Consider the following 19096-nt stretch of genomic DNA (forward strand, 5'->3'; position numbering starts at 1 on the left):
CTCAGGAGAGTGAAAGGTCCACAACATGGCTGGGACGGTCTGCACCCAAGCCTCAAGTTCACTCTAACAAGCTGTAGTATTTCTGATCATTCATCAGCAAGAATGAAAATTGTGTGCATGCCCGTAGGCTTTTGTTTTTTAGCATGGAGTGAGACCCAGAGCAGAGTGTGCCCTCTTTTTATGAGTGTGACTACCATCACCATACCAGGCTGTAAAGGACTGACAGTGGAGGCAGCAAAAACTGTTTTATATAAAAGCACCAAAAAATGGTTCTATAGGAAAGTACAGGACTACTTTATAATAATCATGCACAATGGCAGATAATGGAAAGGGATGTTGAAAGGGAGATGCTCATACAAACAATTCACACAAAAACCCAAATACTGTTAGTACACATTCATATCTGTATTTTGAAAACCTATGTAAAACGTGTTCTGTGTCCCAAGCTTCAACAAACGCAGCATACTTATGAAACATAGAATGGGTCTTAAACACTGTTTACCAAAAGGATAAACAACTGGGAGTATTTTTACTTATGCTGCTAATTAACCAGATCTTTATATAATACATAAGTAATACTTACTTTTTTACTGCACTGCTGGAAATTCCAAGATCTGGAAAATATAAAAGATAAAATGAAGTGAATATTGTTTAAGCAACAGTGAAATCAATATACGGAGGTGTCCTAAACATGGACGTTCCTCATGAAATAAGATGTGGGGCATATGTACAATACTATACCTTCTCCAAGATTTCATTTTCTGCTAGTAACAACAGCAGACGTCCGATTGCTATTGTGACCTAACTGCGATTTCACAGTAACCACAGAGGTTTTTGCTTACAATAATTCCTAGGTTGAAGTCATCTAGGCCCTTATGTAGCCAAACTAAAGCTTCAGCCCTCTGTGTATCTTGCCCAGCATTAAGCTGAAGAACTCTGAGAATCACCTAAAAGAAAGTTGACCCAATCAGAAATAACTCATAGGCAATTTGAGAAAGTTTTAGCCTACGTATGCTTTTGTGCCCACTTCCATGAGCAAATCAACAGCATCCCAGGCTTTTCATACAGTAGTTCCTTGAGAAGACCTTATCGATTCTTCATGCATGGGGGGTGCAATGTAGTACTCTGAGATCATCTTTGTCAGAACGACCGCATAATCCAAGCATTGCATCTTCATACTGAGCAAAGATATGCAGCTTCCTGAACAGCTTTTGGAGAGCAATTAGAAGAGAGATCATTTAACATCACATTTAATCTTGGATAATATTCCGTATGCAGATACTTAAGAGATTCTATTTAAGAAATCGTAAATTGTGGCAAATAACGATTCAAAATTTGCAATTTCTTAAACGGAATGTACAAAATATGAATTGTTATAAGTGGTTACAATTTGCACACCGACTTCCAATGAATCCATTGTTCTTTTGAGAACCGATCTAAGTATGATTAGATTGGTTCTCCAAATACTGATTCATAGTGGGTCAGCAGACCACCATGTTTGTGATCTCTTTTACATAAATATATATAGATTTTCATGTTCACAAAATATTTCTCAAGCACAGCCCAAGCGCTGTACAGGCAAAACAAACAGTAGCATGCCAAGGCCAAATGTGGGTAGTTAGTTTTTCTTACAGTCCAATCTGACCGAACTCTTTCAGCCATCACTGAACTAGCCCAAGGAGATGGGGCTGCAGAAAGGCAAAATAGTTGTTTGTGGACAGTGCACCGCTCCCCCTTCCCTCCGCCAAAGCACAGCCTTGGTGTGTCTGACTTGCTCTTCTGGTTGCTCGGCTTCCCCACATAACAGTGAGGCCTCTGCTTCTGAGCAGGACATTACCACTTCAATCCTCACTGGAAAATTGCCATTGGGGTTAAGGGCATCAAATCAGGGCAGAAAGTAACTCAACAGGCTGGATGGGGAGGCGTTTCTGGCACAAAACTCACAAGTTTCCATGGTTTAACAAAATAAAAAAAGAAATAAATACATTTAAACAAAAAAAAAAAGCTTAATGGAATAAACATTTCTCAAAAACGTTGCCACCTGATACTAGCTAAGCAGTGTTTAACGGAAGAACACGGTCCACAAATGTGGGACACTTTCTTGGGTGGCAGGGTTCTTTTCTGACCCTAGCTTTAGAGCACATCCCTTCCTCAGATTCCTACCAGGTGAAAACTAATGAGTGAGATGGCTTTTTACCCAGATCATATATTATCGGCTATTTGCCTTACTATCTGTATCTCTTCCAGTGCAGGCCACAACTTTACTCTATTGGCAGTGTTGAATATGAAACGAGACTCCATAAAATACTATTCAAAACAATGCATTAAAAACAGTGTAAAATCGAGCGCTGCAAGAATTTCTCAGGTTTTTATTTCAGGAGTATAACCATCCTCCGTTGCCTACGCCTGACATCCTAATTAGCTCTCTTTAATTGTAGAAATGTTCTGATTTACTATTTCCATCCTTAAGACTGGCAATTACGAATTTCATTTCACACACTCATTGTATAAATCTAGGCAAGTTACAAATTGTTTCATGTTTTCAGTTAACAAACCACTGTTCATTTACATGGTTGCAGTGCACCATCATTCCCAGGAGTACAATCACCTAGAATTTTGTGTGTGGCTTTTTATACCTATAATCTGAAAGAAACAGTTAGTTATAGATTCCTTACCTTAGAATTACCCCCAGGCGTTAGACTGGATCAGGAAAGTTTTTTGTTAGCAGTAACCCTGCGCGTCAGAAGGTGGCGTCGGTCGACTCTGCGTTAGTCGGTGTCATGGTCGCCGGGATGACATCGCTGTAGCTACATAGACACCGCCATCGCGCGCTAACGTCAGTTCTTTCTTTTTCCGCGCCATCAAGCGCAGATCCGGAGAGAGCAGTACCTCCACTTTTTGACTTTTTCTAGACTTTTGTTTACTTCGTTTTTTGAGTCCATCGACTCCTGGTGCACGAGGGATGCCCATCTTCAAGGCTGGTGGTTCCTGTAAGAGACTTCTTTCAGTGACGGATCCGCACCTCATGTCCCTCTACTGCCTGGAGCGCGACCACGACCCCAAATCATGCTCCGACTTCTGGACCAGAGGTAATTCAGTTTTCGTATTTAGCCACCATTTTGTGTCTTTCCGCCATTTTGTGTTGCCCTCAATCAGGCAGTGCGGGAACGAGGTGTTGTTTTCCCACATCCTACTGCAACGTGTCAAATAACCTCCTGCCTCTGTTTATAGCTGGTGTCAGGGTCTGGCCGACTCCACTAATCCTCATCTGGTTTGACTGATCCCCGTCTCGACTATCTGTTGGTTCGCACCATTCTTTCCTGACTTTATCTTATCCTCTGGCCTGCGCTATTCTTTACTCGTATTCTCTCATTTCACAACTGTCCTGCGGGGCATACAAATGTGTCCTGTCACCTGCAAGTCGACTTATAAACACTACCACTGATTAACTTGTGGGGAAGGGTGACGAACACAGTTGGAAGGGAGGCTTATTTGAGTTACCTAATATATTGTTTTCACATTCTTCTCATTGGTTAACCCTGTATGCATTGGGAGTGTTCTTTGTGAATATGTGTGTTATAAAAGATTATGCACCACAAAGTAAAGTGGCAGTCTCCTAAGAACATACAGAGTGTACTTCTGGGACAACTGTACTTAGCTGCAGCTAATAAACCAAACCTTCTACGCCTAACGGAGTGTCCCGCGTCTCTGTTCGACAAAGCAGGTGAACTCAGGAGATTAAGGCGTACCCTGCGCCGCCAGGCCCATAAGGTCTAGGTTCTTCAATTTGGCGTCCAACGTGGGGCGGCTTCAGAGGTAGCATTTCTGCCCGAGGATCGTGAGGAGCCCCACAGAAAAATTCTGGAGGAATCGCGAACCACGTCAAGCGACCCCTGTATGTCGAAGTGGTCCGAAGGTCTTTTGCAGCGCAGTTTCTCCTTTCTGACGGTTGCTGACGACTGCTGCCCTGACTGCCGCCCTGCTTTGGTCCCTTTGATGATGTTTGGTATCGCGAGACATTAGACGGGCCTCTGTTGGCGTAAGAAGACACTTAGTTAAGTATTGGTGGGTAGCTCCCACAATTTTGTTTTGATTTGGGTCTTTGATTCGGCTATTGCAAAAGCCGAAGCCGAGGGGTGAGTACGTTTGTGCTGTATTATTTGATTTAACCCCTTGATGTTTGTGAACAGTCCAGTGAAATAACGATGCCTGGTCTGAGTAAGTTTAGGAAGTTCTGTTGCCTTGGTTGTAATAGGGATTCCTGGCTGGAGGACTCTTGTCCGATTCCTCCGGTTGGTACTCCCACCTATGAGCTTTATTCAAGACATGGTGTCGGCCCCATTGCCTTTAATAAGGCATGGATCCGATACACGAAGAACGATGGCGTTCTACAGTGGCCACAAAATGGTAGTTTTGAGCCTGACATATTAGACAATTTGGAAGCGATATTGTTCAAAAGACAAGCCCAGCCGGCAATGTTTGACTCTTTCCGCCTCTGGCGTAAGGAAGCCAAACAGAAAGAAATTAAGCAGGCAAAACGAGATAAAGCACAAAATATGACGATTATACAGGCTGCACAGCAGTTTAAAGATAATGAGATTGATAATGCAATGGAAATTTCAGAGAGACCGCATCGTATGACACTAGATAGATGCTATCCGGTGTTGCCTAATTCCCCTTCTGATAAAAGTAAGGATCTGGAGGAAGACCCTTTGATGTCTCACCTATTGAGATTGCCTCCACCCTATGTACAAGGTGCTAATGCACCCCCGTTGTTACAACCTGTTCAGTTGCCTGTTGTCCCCCCACCTGTTCCGGTTCTTCCACATTTGCCCCTTCCGGTATTGATACTCCCACCTCTCGTGCCACCGATTCCTTTGTCTCCATCTCCTGAACATCAATCTTCTTTGCCTTCGGCTCCCCTTATAACTGCCAGTCCCTCTCCTGTATCGCCTAATACCTTGTCCCCTGTCCTTATGTCTAATTCTCCTAATGTTCGCAAACTAATAACAGATACTGTCTCTGGTTTTTTGTCCCCTTTCTTTGGGACTCTGAACATGTCTCCGGCTTTCTCTCGAAGACAGTCTTGCAGTCAGTGGCGTCACTAGGGTTGGTGTCACCTGGTGCGGGTAACTCATGGTGTCACCCCCTTATGACTTACCGCATGGACCTCCTCCGCCCGAGTCCGCCAGTGGACACAGTTGGCAAATAACGGGACCATACAGAATCCTTAGTAACGTTTGTAAATGTAGGTCCCATATTTACAAAATGTGCCTGTTAACAACAGTGTGATAATGATTCATTAATCAGGTTGTACAGTGGGCTACCTGCTAGTCAACAGTTTATTGGAATTTATAGTATCATAGGTATGGTACTTTTTACTGCTGTGGTGTTACCACTATCCATCAACACGATATATCAGTGGTCGAAGTGGGGGAAAAAAAAGTAGGGGAACTGTGGGCGGAGAATCAAAGGGCGGGAATAACCCAAGGATTGGATCAGTGGGCAGAGCCAGAGGCGTGGCCAGAATGCGCAAACATCCCAATTTTTTGTATTTGTTTGGTTTCACTGCCCAGTTTTATCAACCAATGGATACACATGATTATTTAAGGTTATAATGAGTTATTGACAGTAAAATGTGTTCACAAAGTGGGATATGCTTCTAATCACAGAATGTCCCCAAATACGATAAAATGTGGAAGCACAAGCCATTTGTCTCCGAGCCATGGAGTTTCTGTCGCACTTCTCCCTTTACCAAAACAGCAGTTCAAACATGAATTGCTAAAAATCCTAGTTTGCAAATGTTTCTAAATAATAATGTCTCTGCCATATTTGCCTCATAATGCAAGATCTGCAGCATGATCTCACCATTTAAACTAATAAATTGTTTGTTGCTCAAACGTATCAAAAGTTAATAAAAAATTTGACTTGTGTTGCTGCGGAGTAGATGACAGTTAATAGCTCACTGTTCTATGTTAGGATTTTAACTTATAAACTGCAAGTAACAAAAGGATCTCTCTGACAAAAGCAGTAGCCCACTGGCCTATTTACATTATGTGCACTTTGTGATCTGCATGGTACATGTTCTTTGCAGCAGGTACATTAACCCTCTGAGCTACCTTTCCATGAGTCAAATCTTCCATTAGACAAAATTCCGATCTCTCTCTAGGAAGAACATTAATCACCAGAGTCATCATGACATTTTTATTGTTACCGAAAATTACTGGAGGCCAGGAAGGAGGCACCAAGCGCTTTTAAAACCATAATATACTTGCAAAAATGATGCCTCCACCGAAAGTGAGCACCTGGTGCGGTCACACCGGTTGCACGCCCTAGAGCTGGCCCTTCTCAAGGGTCCTGTGATCTCAGTGACAGGGTCACTGTTCTAGGGTGTACTGCTTCATAGGCCTGCCGCAAAACTGGAGGTGAACTTCAGTATGAATAGTGGTGGACAAGCCTTGAAAGTTAACCTACAATTGTCATGCTAGGGTCCACCTGCTGGTGCTACGACACCGGGGCTTCTAATGTCTTGCGAAGCCTTCTAAGGTCTAGCATGAGATAGTGCTCTCTCAGGAGAGTGGTCTGGCGGACTGGTTATTAAGGCGGAACCTGGTTCCCCAGTTCCAAATTCAGCAGCTCTGGCCATAGTGCCACATCCTCTCCCCCACTGAACACCATACTGCCCCACTGAGAAAAACTCAGACTGCCTTCAACTACAACCCAATTGTTGCCAGCTATAAACACCTGGATGCGGCTCAATTTAAATTACGCACTGGGCAAGAGCAATATGTGGCCTACAAAAAAAAGTGACAGCATCCTGGAAAAAGCAAACAATCATAGGGAATGCAACATTTTGCAAACCATGTGAAATGTAAGCAGGAACAACATGGTTACCTTAACGCTTTTACACTCACTGTTCAGAAATCAGTGAGTGCTTTTGCCTGAAAAGTTAAGGACATGACAACAGGGCCCTGAATGCACCCATTTCAATGGCCATTGCTTATATCCTTACAAAACGTAAGCAGTATGGTAAAAAAAGACAACATCCCTAGATACAGAGCAGCAGTACACATTTTGTTTTTCAATCCTCACATTGCAGTACCTCCAGGATTGGTGCACTAGCTCCATGTGTTTGGGTGTGAATAAAAATCAATCTGGACAGTTTGCTACCCCTCGGTCTTACTTTATTTAGTTATTTATTTTTCATATTTTTAAACTTTTATTCCTGATGCTGCATTTTGGAATTAAATGTCAGAAAAATACGACATTGATTTCCAGCAAAAGTGATTTTCTTTTTTGGATCCATTTCACAGGGAAGCAAATAAAAGAAAGGAGAGGAGACAGTGTGCACTGCGCACAGGCACATCCTCTTCCTAAAAGGTTAGGTTGCTCTGCGCACACGGGCCCCAGGGCCGGCTTTAGCGCTGGTGGCGCCCTGTGCGACAATGTTTGTTGGCGCCCCCCCAATGACCACCTCCACCACGGATTCTCTCACTAGCACCCTTTAACAGTGACCAAGTCACCATAACCACACTCTCTCAGATGCATTGAATTAGTTATATAGCGCCACTCATACCAGTGTAGGATGTCCGAGCACTTTGCATCACACACACATTACACAGAGACAATCAATCATAGGTGTGTAAATCCGTGTATAGGAAATGATACATAAACCAAAGGACTGAAAGTGTAGGAGTCACATGTCATCCATAGTGGTAGGCAGTATAGTGCTTGGTGTGGAGAAGCACAAACGCAGAGTCGAAAAAGAAACAGCATAGTTGGGAGTTTTCTTTAATAATAAGAATCTATTTCTAGCCAAATTAACCCTTTTTGCAACATTAATCAATGTTCTAATAATGTATATTTTGAGGTGTGTATGCAGTTCTAGGATGAAAGTTAATAGCTCACTGTTGAATATTAGGACTTTAAGTTATAAATTGCAACAAAAGGATGTCTCTTTTGAAAGCAGTAACCTGCTGATCTGCACTCTGTAATCTACTTGGCACACGTTCTTTGCAGCAGGCATATTAACCCTCTGCACTAACTTCACCTAAGTCAAAACCTCAACTTTACAAAACACTGATCTCTCTCCAGGAAGATAATTAATCACACCAGTTATCTTGACATTTATGTGAGGCCTGGTAATTGCTGGCGGAAAGAAACGCTGCAGCAGGTGCTTTAAAAGCGTAATAAACTTTCAAACACGGCGCCCCCAGGAAGCCAGCACCCGGTCGCACCGCCCTAAAGCCGGCCCCTGAGGGGCCCTGTTGGTGTCACCCCACTTGAGGGTGTCACCAGGTGCGGTCCGCACCCCCCGCTCCCCCATAGTGACGCCGCTGCTTGCAGTCAACTTCCAGGTTCCAACGAACGGGTGGTATTGGACTCTCTCGCTCGCAAATGGATCGAGAAGGGTCCCCAGTATAGTGTGAAAGATATCATGATCACCTTTCATCAGTGGGATGCGCCCACGCAGAGATATGTATTTAATGTTGTGTGACACTCTTGCTAAAGGATGGAAGGATATGGATTTGGGTTTACTTCCCCAGGGTCTGTTGGATGTTCAGGCTAATTTCGATAAAGGACTCATAGTGGGTTCTAAGGTTGAGGACGCCGTAAGGACACTTGTTACTTTTAGGTCGTTATTTTCTTCACAAACTTTTTTTTGATTCTGATCCTGCTGTTCGGCAGACATTGAAACATTACCCAATGAGAGAGGTTCCTCCGATATGGAGGGAAGAGGTTGCACAAGCAGGTAATAATCCAGCTATTCCCGCGTATATGGGTACATGTCCCCTGGAAGAGATCTGATGTTTTGGCCCTCAAACAATCTTTACCTGCTCCCCGTAAAAACCCTGCTGGTTACTATAAAGAATTGTCCCAGACTGTTGATGCCTTTATTATGAACTTAGCCGATATTGACATGTTGATGGGAAATGTAGTCCCACAAGCGTTATGGGCTCGGATTCGTAGAGAGGATCACGCACAGGAATTGGGTGGTACATGGAATGCTATAACTGCCTCGGATAGAGCACAAGTGGGTGGTGCTAAGCCGGATGTTTTGATCACAGAACTCCCTGGTAGGACTATTACTTTAATGAAAACAATGATGCCCGCCTTACGAGTTAATTGGGATAAATTAGCTGCGTGTAGACAGAAGAAAGAGGAGCGTCTCCGATTTCTTCACTCGTTTTGAGGAGACGTTTATTGATCACAGTGGTCAGGATATGACTACGGAGGGTGGACAGCGATTATTTGTAGATAAATTCGTATTTAATTTGCTCCCCGAGTTGTCACATAAATTAAAAGACTCTGAAAGTTCATGGGCTGTTTCTTCTTCTGCTCAGATATTGGCTACTGCTCAATATTACGAAAACAGGGACAAAGAGGAAAAAGAGAAGCAAGAGAAAAAGACTAAAGAATTAAAAACGAAGGTTCTTCTGCAACAAGCTTATCCTCCTCGCTCTGCTCAGCGCCAGTTTCAACAGCCTCCCCAGTTTCAGAGGGTGTTTCAAAAGCCTGAGCCCTATATTCCGCCGCGCGGCCTTTGTTAGGTCCTAACCAATGCGCCTATTGTAGGGAGGAAGGTCATTTTAAGAATGGCTGCCTGGTTTTATTACAGCGTAATGGAGGACTATCTACTCCACGAGGTCGTGGTGGTTCCCAGTTAGCGCCCAGGGGTAGAGGTCGAGGTATGTCGCCCCAGACACAGCGTTCCCCTCCATCTCCACATTCTATGAACTACTTTGATCAGCAAAATACTCAGTCTACACAGTATTACAATGATGATTACTATGTTGAAGGTGAGAATGACGGTCTTCACGCTAACTAGAATAGCCATAGACAAAGTGAGGGAGTTGTATCGATTTCAGTAGATCAGAATGGGCCTCATGTTAATGTCACTACAATGGGTGTTTCAGAGCCATTTCTTTTAGATACTGGTGCGATGAGAACTTCTATTATTCACTCCAAACTCCATGGGGCACCTTTGTCTGGCTTAACAAACGTATCCGTAGGATTTTCTGGCGCCCCAGTTCATAGCCCAGTCTCTTGTCCTCTGCCTATTTCAAATTGGTTCTTATGATTTGGAAGCTCCGCTTCTTTTAACGAATGGTTGTGGCGAACATCTGTTGGGTTTGGATTTATTCAAAAGATTGCATGCAACGATGTATTGTTCTTCTTCTGGTGTACATCTCGTTTTGGGGTGAAAACTGACTTCTCCAATGTCTTTGTCTAAAGATCAATTTCCACCTGAATTGCTCTCTCTCCCTGCGACACTTTGGGCTACGGGTCCAAATGATGTTGGTTGTCTTGAGATCCCACCCTATGTCGTTACCCTCAAGCCCAATGCTAAATTGCCACGCATCCCTCAATACAAAATTCCCCAATGATGGTGAAAGAGCACTTTTTGCTATTATTTATGATTTGGTTCAGAAGGGTGTGGTTGAGGAGATGAGGGGAAATGTATGCAATAGTCCTGTTCTCCCGGTTCTTAAACGCACTGATCCTTCTCAGCCTCCTGTTTATCGTTTTGTTATTGATCTCCGGGAGGTTAATAAAATTGTTGTACCGCAGTTTCCTGTTGTTCCAGATATCACTGCCCTGTTAACTATGATACCTGCCTCGGCAGCTTGGTTTTCTGTTATTGATCTGAAAAATGCTTTCTTCAGCATCCCCATTGCTGAAGAGAGTAGGGATATTTTTGGCTTCTCTTTAGGAGGCCGAAGTTTCCGGTTACAGCGCGCACCCCAAGGCAATTGTGAAAGTCCCGCCATCTATAGCCAAGCTCTGAAGTGCCAGCTTGATGCTTTTCCTTTGCCGCCAGGTGCTACCCTTATTCAGTATGTGGATGATTTATTGATTGCTGCGGATTCAGAGGATATTTGCAAGAATGTGACTATTGCACTATTGCGTCACTTGTCTGACCTTCACCATAAGGTTTCATCTTCTAAATTACAATATGCCCGCCAAGAGGTTGCCTATCTAGGTCATCTCTTGTCGAAGGAGGGAAGGCGACTGACCCCAGAACGTATTCAAGCAATTGCACAAATGTCTGTGCCATCCACACAAAGAGAAGTGCGTGCCTTTCTGGGCATTACCTCTTATTGTAGACAGTGGATTCCAAATTTTTCTTTGTTGGCTAAACCTTTGTTGGCACTCACTTTGAAAGACACACCCCAAGCCCTTCCTTGGACTGACAAATGTCAGAACAGTTTTTCTGATTTACGTGCTGCACTGTGCTCTGCTCCTGTGATGGGTACTCCGGATTACAGTAAGCCATTCACGCTCTATGTCAATGAAAGAGAGGGTTGTGCGTTGTCAGTCTTAACACAACGATTTGGAGACAAGCAGCGGCCATGTGCCTACTTTTCGGCTACATTAGATCCAGTAGCCAAGGCATTGCCTAGTTGTCTTAAAGCTACAGCAGCAGCAATTTCTATTCATCAATCTGCTGGAGTGGTGCAGGATAACACTCTTATTGTTATGGTACCACATGCAGTGGATACTTTGCTAAATAGGACGAAAACGCAGCATCTTACAAGTGCTTGCTTGTCTGGGTATGAGCGGACGCTCTTGGCTAGTCATGTACACATCAAACGATGTAACACTTTAAATCCAGCCACATTGTTACCTCCTCCAGAAGAGAAAGGTATTCAGGAACGCCTCCTCAGCGCCCGACATCGCCATAGCCATAGCCATCCCGGACGGATACAAGATCACCCGGAGGGACCGCGTCAACCAGACGGCAGGAGGCATCGCCATCATACACAAGAACACCATCCGCATCTCGACCAACTCCGACGAATCCTTCACCGCCGCCGAACACCTCCACTTCCAGATACACACCGACCCCAAGACCACCCTCAGAGACACCCTCATCTACAGACCCCCTGGACCACGCACACAATTCAGTGAAGACTTCGCAGACTTCATCAGCCCGCACGCCCTTCCCTCCATTGACTACATCCTCCTAGGGGACCTCAACTTCCACCTGGAAAACAACAATGACAGAAACACCACCACCCTTCGGGACAACCTCGCCAACCTCGGACTCCAGCAACTGGTGAACACTCCCACCCACTACGCCGGCCACACGCTTGACCCAGTCTTCTCATCCAGCAAGCACATATCCTTCAGCCACTCCACCGGACTCCACTGGACTGACCACAGCTGCGTCCACTTCAGCTTCAGAAGAACCACGAACCACCACCACCCGCAACAGGTTCCTCGCCGGAGCTGGAGCAAGATCACCGCCGAGCAGCTCACCGCCTCCCTCAGCCAGAACCCTCCCACCAGCACAATGGACCCCAACCTCACCAAGTGGCTGACCGCCTGCGCCGATGACCTCGCACCACTAAAGAACCCTCCCAGCAGACCCGGCAGCAAGAAAACCCCCTGGTTCACCGACGAACTCAAGGACTCCAAGAAGAACTGCCACACCCTCGAGAAAGCCTGGTGGCTCGACCAGACCACAGACAACAGGACCGCCCTCAAGCACGCCACCCGCAAACACCATCAGCTGATCCGCGCCACCAAGAAGACAGCACTCAAAGAACGACTGGACAACAACGCCCACGACAGCAAGGAACTCTTCAGCATCGTTCTCCAACCCCAGCACCAGAAACAACGACATCACTCCCTCGCAAGACCTCTGCAACTCACTCGCCTCATTCTTCCACCGCAAGATCGCCGACATACACAACAGCTTCAACGCACAGACCACGCACCCTACCACCGAACCAACGCCCGCCACCACCACCCTTGGCAACTGGACCCCGATCAGCACCGAAGACACCACCCACACGATGAACACCATCCACTCCGTTTCCCCCACCGACCCCTGCCCCCAACAAGTCTTCAACAAGGCCGACGCCATCATCGCACCCCACCTCCGGGATATCATCAACACCTCCTTCCACACCGCCACCTTCCCGGAGAGCTGGAAGCACGCCGAGCTTAGCGCCCTCCTGAAGAAACGAACGGCAGACCCCACTGACCTCAAGAACTACCGTCCCATCTCCCTCCTTCCTTTTCCTGCCAAAGTCATCGAGAAGACCGTCAACAGACAGCTCGCCGCCTTCCTCGAGACGAACGGATCCCTCGACCCCTCGCAGTCCGGGTTTCGGGCCAACCACAGCACCGAGACCGCCCTGATCGCATCTTCCGACGAAATCAGATGCCTGATCGACAACGGGGAAACAGCGGCCCTCATCCTCCTGGACATCTCTGCTGCGTTCGACACTGTCTGCCACCGCACCCTAGTGCAGCGCCTCAGCAACATCGGAATCCAAGAGAAGGCACTGGAGTGGATCATCTTGTTCCTCGCCGGAAGAACCCAGAGAGTCCGCCTCCCCCCATTCAGATCCGAGGCCACCAAAGTCATCTGCAGCGTACCACAAGGATCATCACTCAGCCCAACCCTCTTCAACGTCTACATGAGCCCCCTCGCAGCCATCGCACGCCAACACAACCTCAACATCATCTCCTATGCCGACGACACCCAACTGATCCTCTCCCTCACCAACGACCCCGCTACCGCCAGACCCAGACTACACGAAGGGATGAAAGACGTCGCCGAGTGGATGAAGAACAGCCGCCTGAAACTGAACTCAGACAAGACGGAAGTCCTCATCCTGGGATCATCCCCCTCCACCTGGGACGATTCCTGGTGGCCTCCTGCCCTGGGCACCACGCCCAAACCAACGGACCACGCACGCAACCTGGGCTTCATCCTGGACTCCTCCCTCTCGATGACCAGACAAGTCAACGTCGTCTCCTCATCATGCTTCAACACCCTGCGCATGCTCCGCAAGATCTTCAGATGGATCCCCACAGAAACCAGGAAGACCGTTACCCAGGCACTCGTCACCAGCCGACTGGACTACGAGAACACCCTCTACGCCGGAACCACAGCCAAACTTCAAAAAAGACTCCAACGCATCCAGAACGCCTCCGCACGACTGATCCTGGACATCCCCCGACAAAGCCACATCACCGGACACCCGAGAGACCTGCACTGGCTCCCCGTCAGCAAGAGAATCACGTTCAGACTCCTCACCCACGCACACAAAGCTCTCCACGACCTGGGCCCCCAAGTACCTCAACGACCGCATGACCTTCTACACGCCCAACCGCCAGCTACGATCCACCAGCCACGCCCTCGCCACCGTACCACGCATCCGCAGAGCCACCGCCGGAGGAAGATCCTTCTCCTACCTGGTAGCCAAGACTTGGAACTCCCTCCCCATCCACCTTCGGCTAACCCAAGACCATCTCTCCTTCAGGCAGCAGCTCAAGACCTGGCTGTTCCAGCAGTAACGTACCCCTCCCCCCCCAGCGCCTTGAGACCCTTCCGGGTGAGTAGCGCGCTTTGCAAATGTCGTGATTGATTGATAGGAACAACATGATTGTTTTCTCCGTACTGAGGAGGAGACAAAAGGTAGGATTGATTTGAAAGATACACCACTAATGGACCCGGATGGGATCCTATGGGTGGATGGTTCTTGTTTTAAAACTCCCTAATGGTGAAACAACTTCAGCTTATGCTGTTACCACCTTGCATACAATCGTGGAGACAGCACGCATCAGACATAATTCAGCTCAGGCGGCTGAACTGATAGCTTTGACCCGAGCGTGTGTGTTATCTAAGGGGAAGAGAGTGAATGTATATACCGACAGCCAGTATGCGTTTGGTGTGGCACATAGTTTTTGTCGTTTGTGGAAGGAAAGAGGATTCTTTACCTCCCACGGCACTAAAATACAGCATGGTCAGTTGGTAACTGATCTTCTTGAGTCACCTGCTTTGCCTACCCAGATAGCAATCATAAAGTGTAGTGCGCATAAGAGGATTACTGATGATGTTGGTCGCTGGAATGCTTTTGCGGATGAGGTAGCGAAAGAAACAGCCAGAGATGCTATGAGTCGCATGTATGTTGCGGGCCCTGCAAATTGGGTCAAGGAAAAAGTAATGTGTGAGGATACAATAGAAAGTGTGAGATCGATTCAAGGAGAGGCTACAGAGAAAGAGTTGAGTAAGTGGAAAGAGAGTACAGGAATGTTAGACGCAATGGGATGTTGGATAGAATTGTCAGAACATCAGCGTTGTCTGTTACCAGATGCCTATGTACTGCCTGTAGTTGCTATGGCAGATGGTCCAGCCCACATCAGTGCGAAAGGAATATGTAAGCTTCTGGCTCCAGTGTGGCTGAACGAAGGGATTCCAAAATGTGCAGATAATTTAGTGAAGCATTGTATCGTTTGCTTGATGCATAATCCAGGAAAGGGAACCCCAACTCCAGCAGGTCATTTTGCTCCCCCAACATATCCTTTTGAGGTGTTGCAAATTGATTATATTCACATGGAACGATGCAACAATCTCAAATATGTTTTGGTGGTGGTGCGTGCCTTTCTCCAGATGGATAGAGGCCTACCCCCTGAAAGACAACACTGCTTTGTCCACTGCCAAAGTTCTTCTAAAAGAGTTCTTCCCTAGGTTTGGTTTGCCACGCATTGTCTGGAGTGACAATGGAAGTGAATTTGTGGGCCAAATTATGAAAAAGGTGTGTGCCGGTCTTGGTATCGGGCAGAAATTCCATGCGGCGAACCATCCCCAATCAGCGGGTTTGGTAGAGTGCTATAACGGCACTCTCAAACTTAAGCTTGCAAAGGTACAGGCTAGCACGGGACTTGCCTGGCCCGATGCTTTACCTTTGGCTCTCCTATCCACTAGAACAGCTGTACATTCTCGTTTGGGACTCAGCCCATACGAGGTTGTTTTTGGGCGCCCGGCTAATGTTTGGGGAGTCCCTCGCCCTAAACAGTATTCTGACATACAGTATCCAGTGCTGATTGACTACTTACATGACCTCACCACTAAATTACGTGTTCTCCACCAACAGGTTCAAAACGCTTTACCAGAGGCCTCCACAGACCCGGGTCATTCTATCCAACCGGGAGACTGGGTCTGTGTGAAAAATTTTCAGAGGACAAGGAATTTGGAACCTCGTTGGAAGGCGCCTCGACAGGTTCTTCTGGTGACACGTACAGCAGTGAAAGCCGAAGGGAAAAAGAACTGGATCCATGGCGTGCACTGCAAAAAGGTGACCTTGCCCTTGCCTTTTGACCAGTGGGTCCGTAAGGGTGTAGGTGATTTTGAAGGTGAAAGGGTGCCCCGGTTTGTACCTTTCAGTAGTGCACACCTAGATGGAACTCGGTCAGAGAAAGAAGATGACAACGTTTTACAAGAAGCTGTACCGCCACATCTCCGATTTAACACTACAGATCCACAGACACTATTTCAGGACCAAACTGTACTGAACAGAACTCGATATAATTTAAGGCCTAGACTGGTCAAGGACACCCGAGATTCTCATCTCTTTTGTGACATGTATCATCTGTCCAGGTTGCAGGGTCACGGTAGGAGTCTTGGTTTGTGACCTGTATAGTGGCTAGGCCCCCAGGACTTGCAGTGTCATAGGACGGCTAATAATCACAGCCAAGTGAGTAAGGAAGATTTCCGTGAGCAACAATTTTAGAGGATGGATGTCAAATTGGGAAAGAATAATAAGAAGGAAGAGATGAGAAAGAAATATTGTAAATTGGTGTACAGTCAATGTGGCATAACATTGTGTGTTCTTATGTTTCCTAGTATCTTATTGGCTTGTATAGGTTGGATTGTTCATGCTATGCAGCACAAATCTGTCCCTACTTCTATTTCCTTGCCTTTTCATTCTAGTATCTCCCCACATCAATTACATACGCTTCCCCCAACATGAACTAATCAGGAGAACAGAATATTTTAACAATTCATTTGTCCAGTTGTTGCATAAACACCAATTGGTAGTCAACACAACCGACTGTTGGGTGTGTGGACTTATGCCTCATACCACAGACAAAGGTATGCCATATTTAGCCCTTCCATTTTCTTATGAAGGTTCCGCTTGGGCCTATTTTGTGATGTTTTCAAATGCATATCAGAACCGATTCAGACGTCCAGTTGATTCATATGGTAGTGGTCAAGATTTTAGTCATAGTTCTCTGATAAAAGGAATAGTGGCTATGGCTAGAATTGTGGAGAATAGTAGGGTTCCTGTTGATGAGAAACGGGCATACGATGGTTGGAACGTGACTCGTTACGCTACTAGCCTTACAGATAGAGTTAAACAGGGAAAATCTCCACCAATTTGGACTGTGCCTCATCGAAGTAACTTTTGTTTACAAATGAATGGCCAGACTACTGACACTGGACAAGGAAAGAGTGTTTGTTCCCATACATACATTCACACATATCAGAATTCACCACCGTTAGTGCCATCCCAGGGCACGTATTTTGTCTGCCACGATAGAGCGTACACGTGGCTACCGACGGATTTTTCAGGAACATGCTATATAGCTTTTCTTCTCCCCCCTACATACACTACTCCTTCGGGACATCACAGAAACAGATATGGCAGAGGGATTATTGATTCTAAAAGCACGGCAGGACAAGAGGGAGGTGATTTCCTTAAAGGATTTCTTTCTTTTTGGGGCCCAATGGCCAACAGTAGAAACATGAGACAATTGGTTCGTATTGTTGAGACTACCATAGATGTCACTGTGGGAGCCTTGAGTAATCTCACAGCTGAACTTCAAGCGGATCGTCTCATGACATTGCAGAACTGGATTGCTCTGGATGTTATTCTTGCGGATCGTGGTGGAGTTTGTAAATTGATCGGATCTAGCTGTTGCATTTATATACCTGACGACGCCCCTACGGTATACCAAGCCATCTCCAAATTACATGTGATCTCCGAGTCGATTCACCAGGACGAAGGAGATTGGCCTTTATTGGAATGGTTTTGGGGATTACTGTCCAAATGGGGATGGAAGATATTAACATTCCTTGGAGTGGTTTTGGCCATAATTTTTCCTGTTGTCTCTGTATGCAGTGTGGCCCCGCCATCTGTGGTCTTTGTGCCACTATGTGTGTCCCAAGGCCTGTGCCACGGAAGACGGAGAGCAAATGATGTTGCAGCAACAGCTTGATGACCTCATGGCCATTGACGTTGACTCAGATTAAAATGCGTCTGTGTGTCTTGCCTGAGTAATGGCAAAAGGAGGGTCTGAGGTAATTCAGTTTTCGTATTTAGCCACCATTTTGTGTCTTTCCGCCATTTTGTGTTGCCCTCACTCAGGCAGTGCGGGAACGAGGTGTTGTTTTCCCTCATCCTACTGCAACGTGTCAAATAACCTCCTGCCTCTGTTTATAGCTGGTGTCAGGGTCTGGCCGACTCCACTAATCCTAGTCTGGTTTGACTGATCCCGGTCTCGACTATCTGTTGGTTCGCACCATTCTTTCCTGACTTTATCTTATCCTCTGGCCTGCGCTATTCTTTACTCGTATTCTCTTATTTCACAACTGTCCTGCGGGGCATACAAATGTGTCCTGTCACCTGCAAGTCGACTTATAAACACTACCACTGATTAACTTGTGGTGAAGGGTGACAAACACAGTTGGAAGGGAGGCTTATTTGAGTTACCTAATATCTTGTTTTCACATTCTTCTCATTGGTTAACCTTGTATGCATTGGGAGTGTTCTTTGTGAATATGTGTGCTATAAAAGATTGTGCGCCACGAAGTAAAGTGGCAGTCTCCTAAGAACATACCGAGTGTACTTCTGGGACAACTGTACTTCGCTGCAGCTAATAAACCAAACCTTCTACGCCTAACGGAGTGTCCTGTGTCTCTGTTCGACAAAGCAGGTGAACTCAGGAGATTAAGACGTACCCTGCGCCGCCAGGCCCATAAGGTCTAGGTTCTTCACCATGGCCCAGAAGTCTTTGCGGGAGAGGTCCCGAAAGCTACTCGAGGCCCGGCAGCCGGCTCCGCGTCGCTCGAGCTCCACGTCGTGTCAGAGGTCGAGGGACTGGTCGCGGAGCCGACATCATTCTTCATCCAAGTCTTCGCACTCAGGGTCAGATAAGTCGTAGCACAAGAAGTCGTCGAAGAAGCATCGTTGCTCTATGACTTATCCCCGTACGTCGGCCGATGGGGCGAGGGATGTAAGTGGTGCCCCTCCCACAGCTCCGAGTGTGGAGCCCGAAGGGTCAGCTCCGGGAC

At 46.5% G+C, this 19096-nt stretch overlaps 1 protein-coding gene across 5 annotated transcripts in view; it reads right to left on the bottom strand.

Annotated features, from left to right (window-relative positions):
* SNAP91 (synaptosome associated protein 91) overlaps positions 1–19096 on the bottom strand; it is a 667800-nt gene that overhangs the window by 69152 nt on the left and 579552 nt on the right. For all 5 annotated transcript variants that reach the window (XM_085611031.1, XM_085611030.1, XM_085611029.1 and 2 more), the window contains one exon: positions 584–614. In XM_085611031.1, the coding sequence (XP_085467157.1) occupies positions 584–614 (31 nt within the window). The remainder of the gene's footprint in view (positions 1–583; positions 615–19096) is intronic.

This window comes from Triturus cristatus, chromosome 6 (genome assembly GCF_964204655.1).
Source record: "Triturus cristatus chromosome 6, aTriCri1.1, whole genome shotgun sequence".
NCBI classification, from domain to species: Eukaryota; Metazoa; Chordata; class Amphibia; order Caudata; family Salamandridae; genus Triturus; species Triturus cristatus.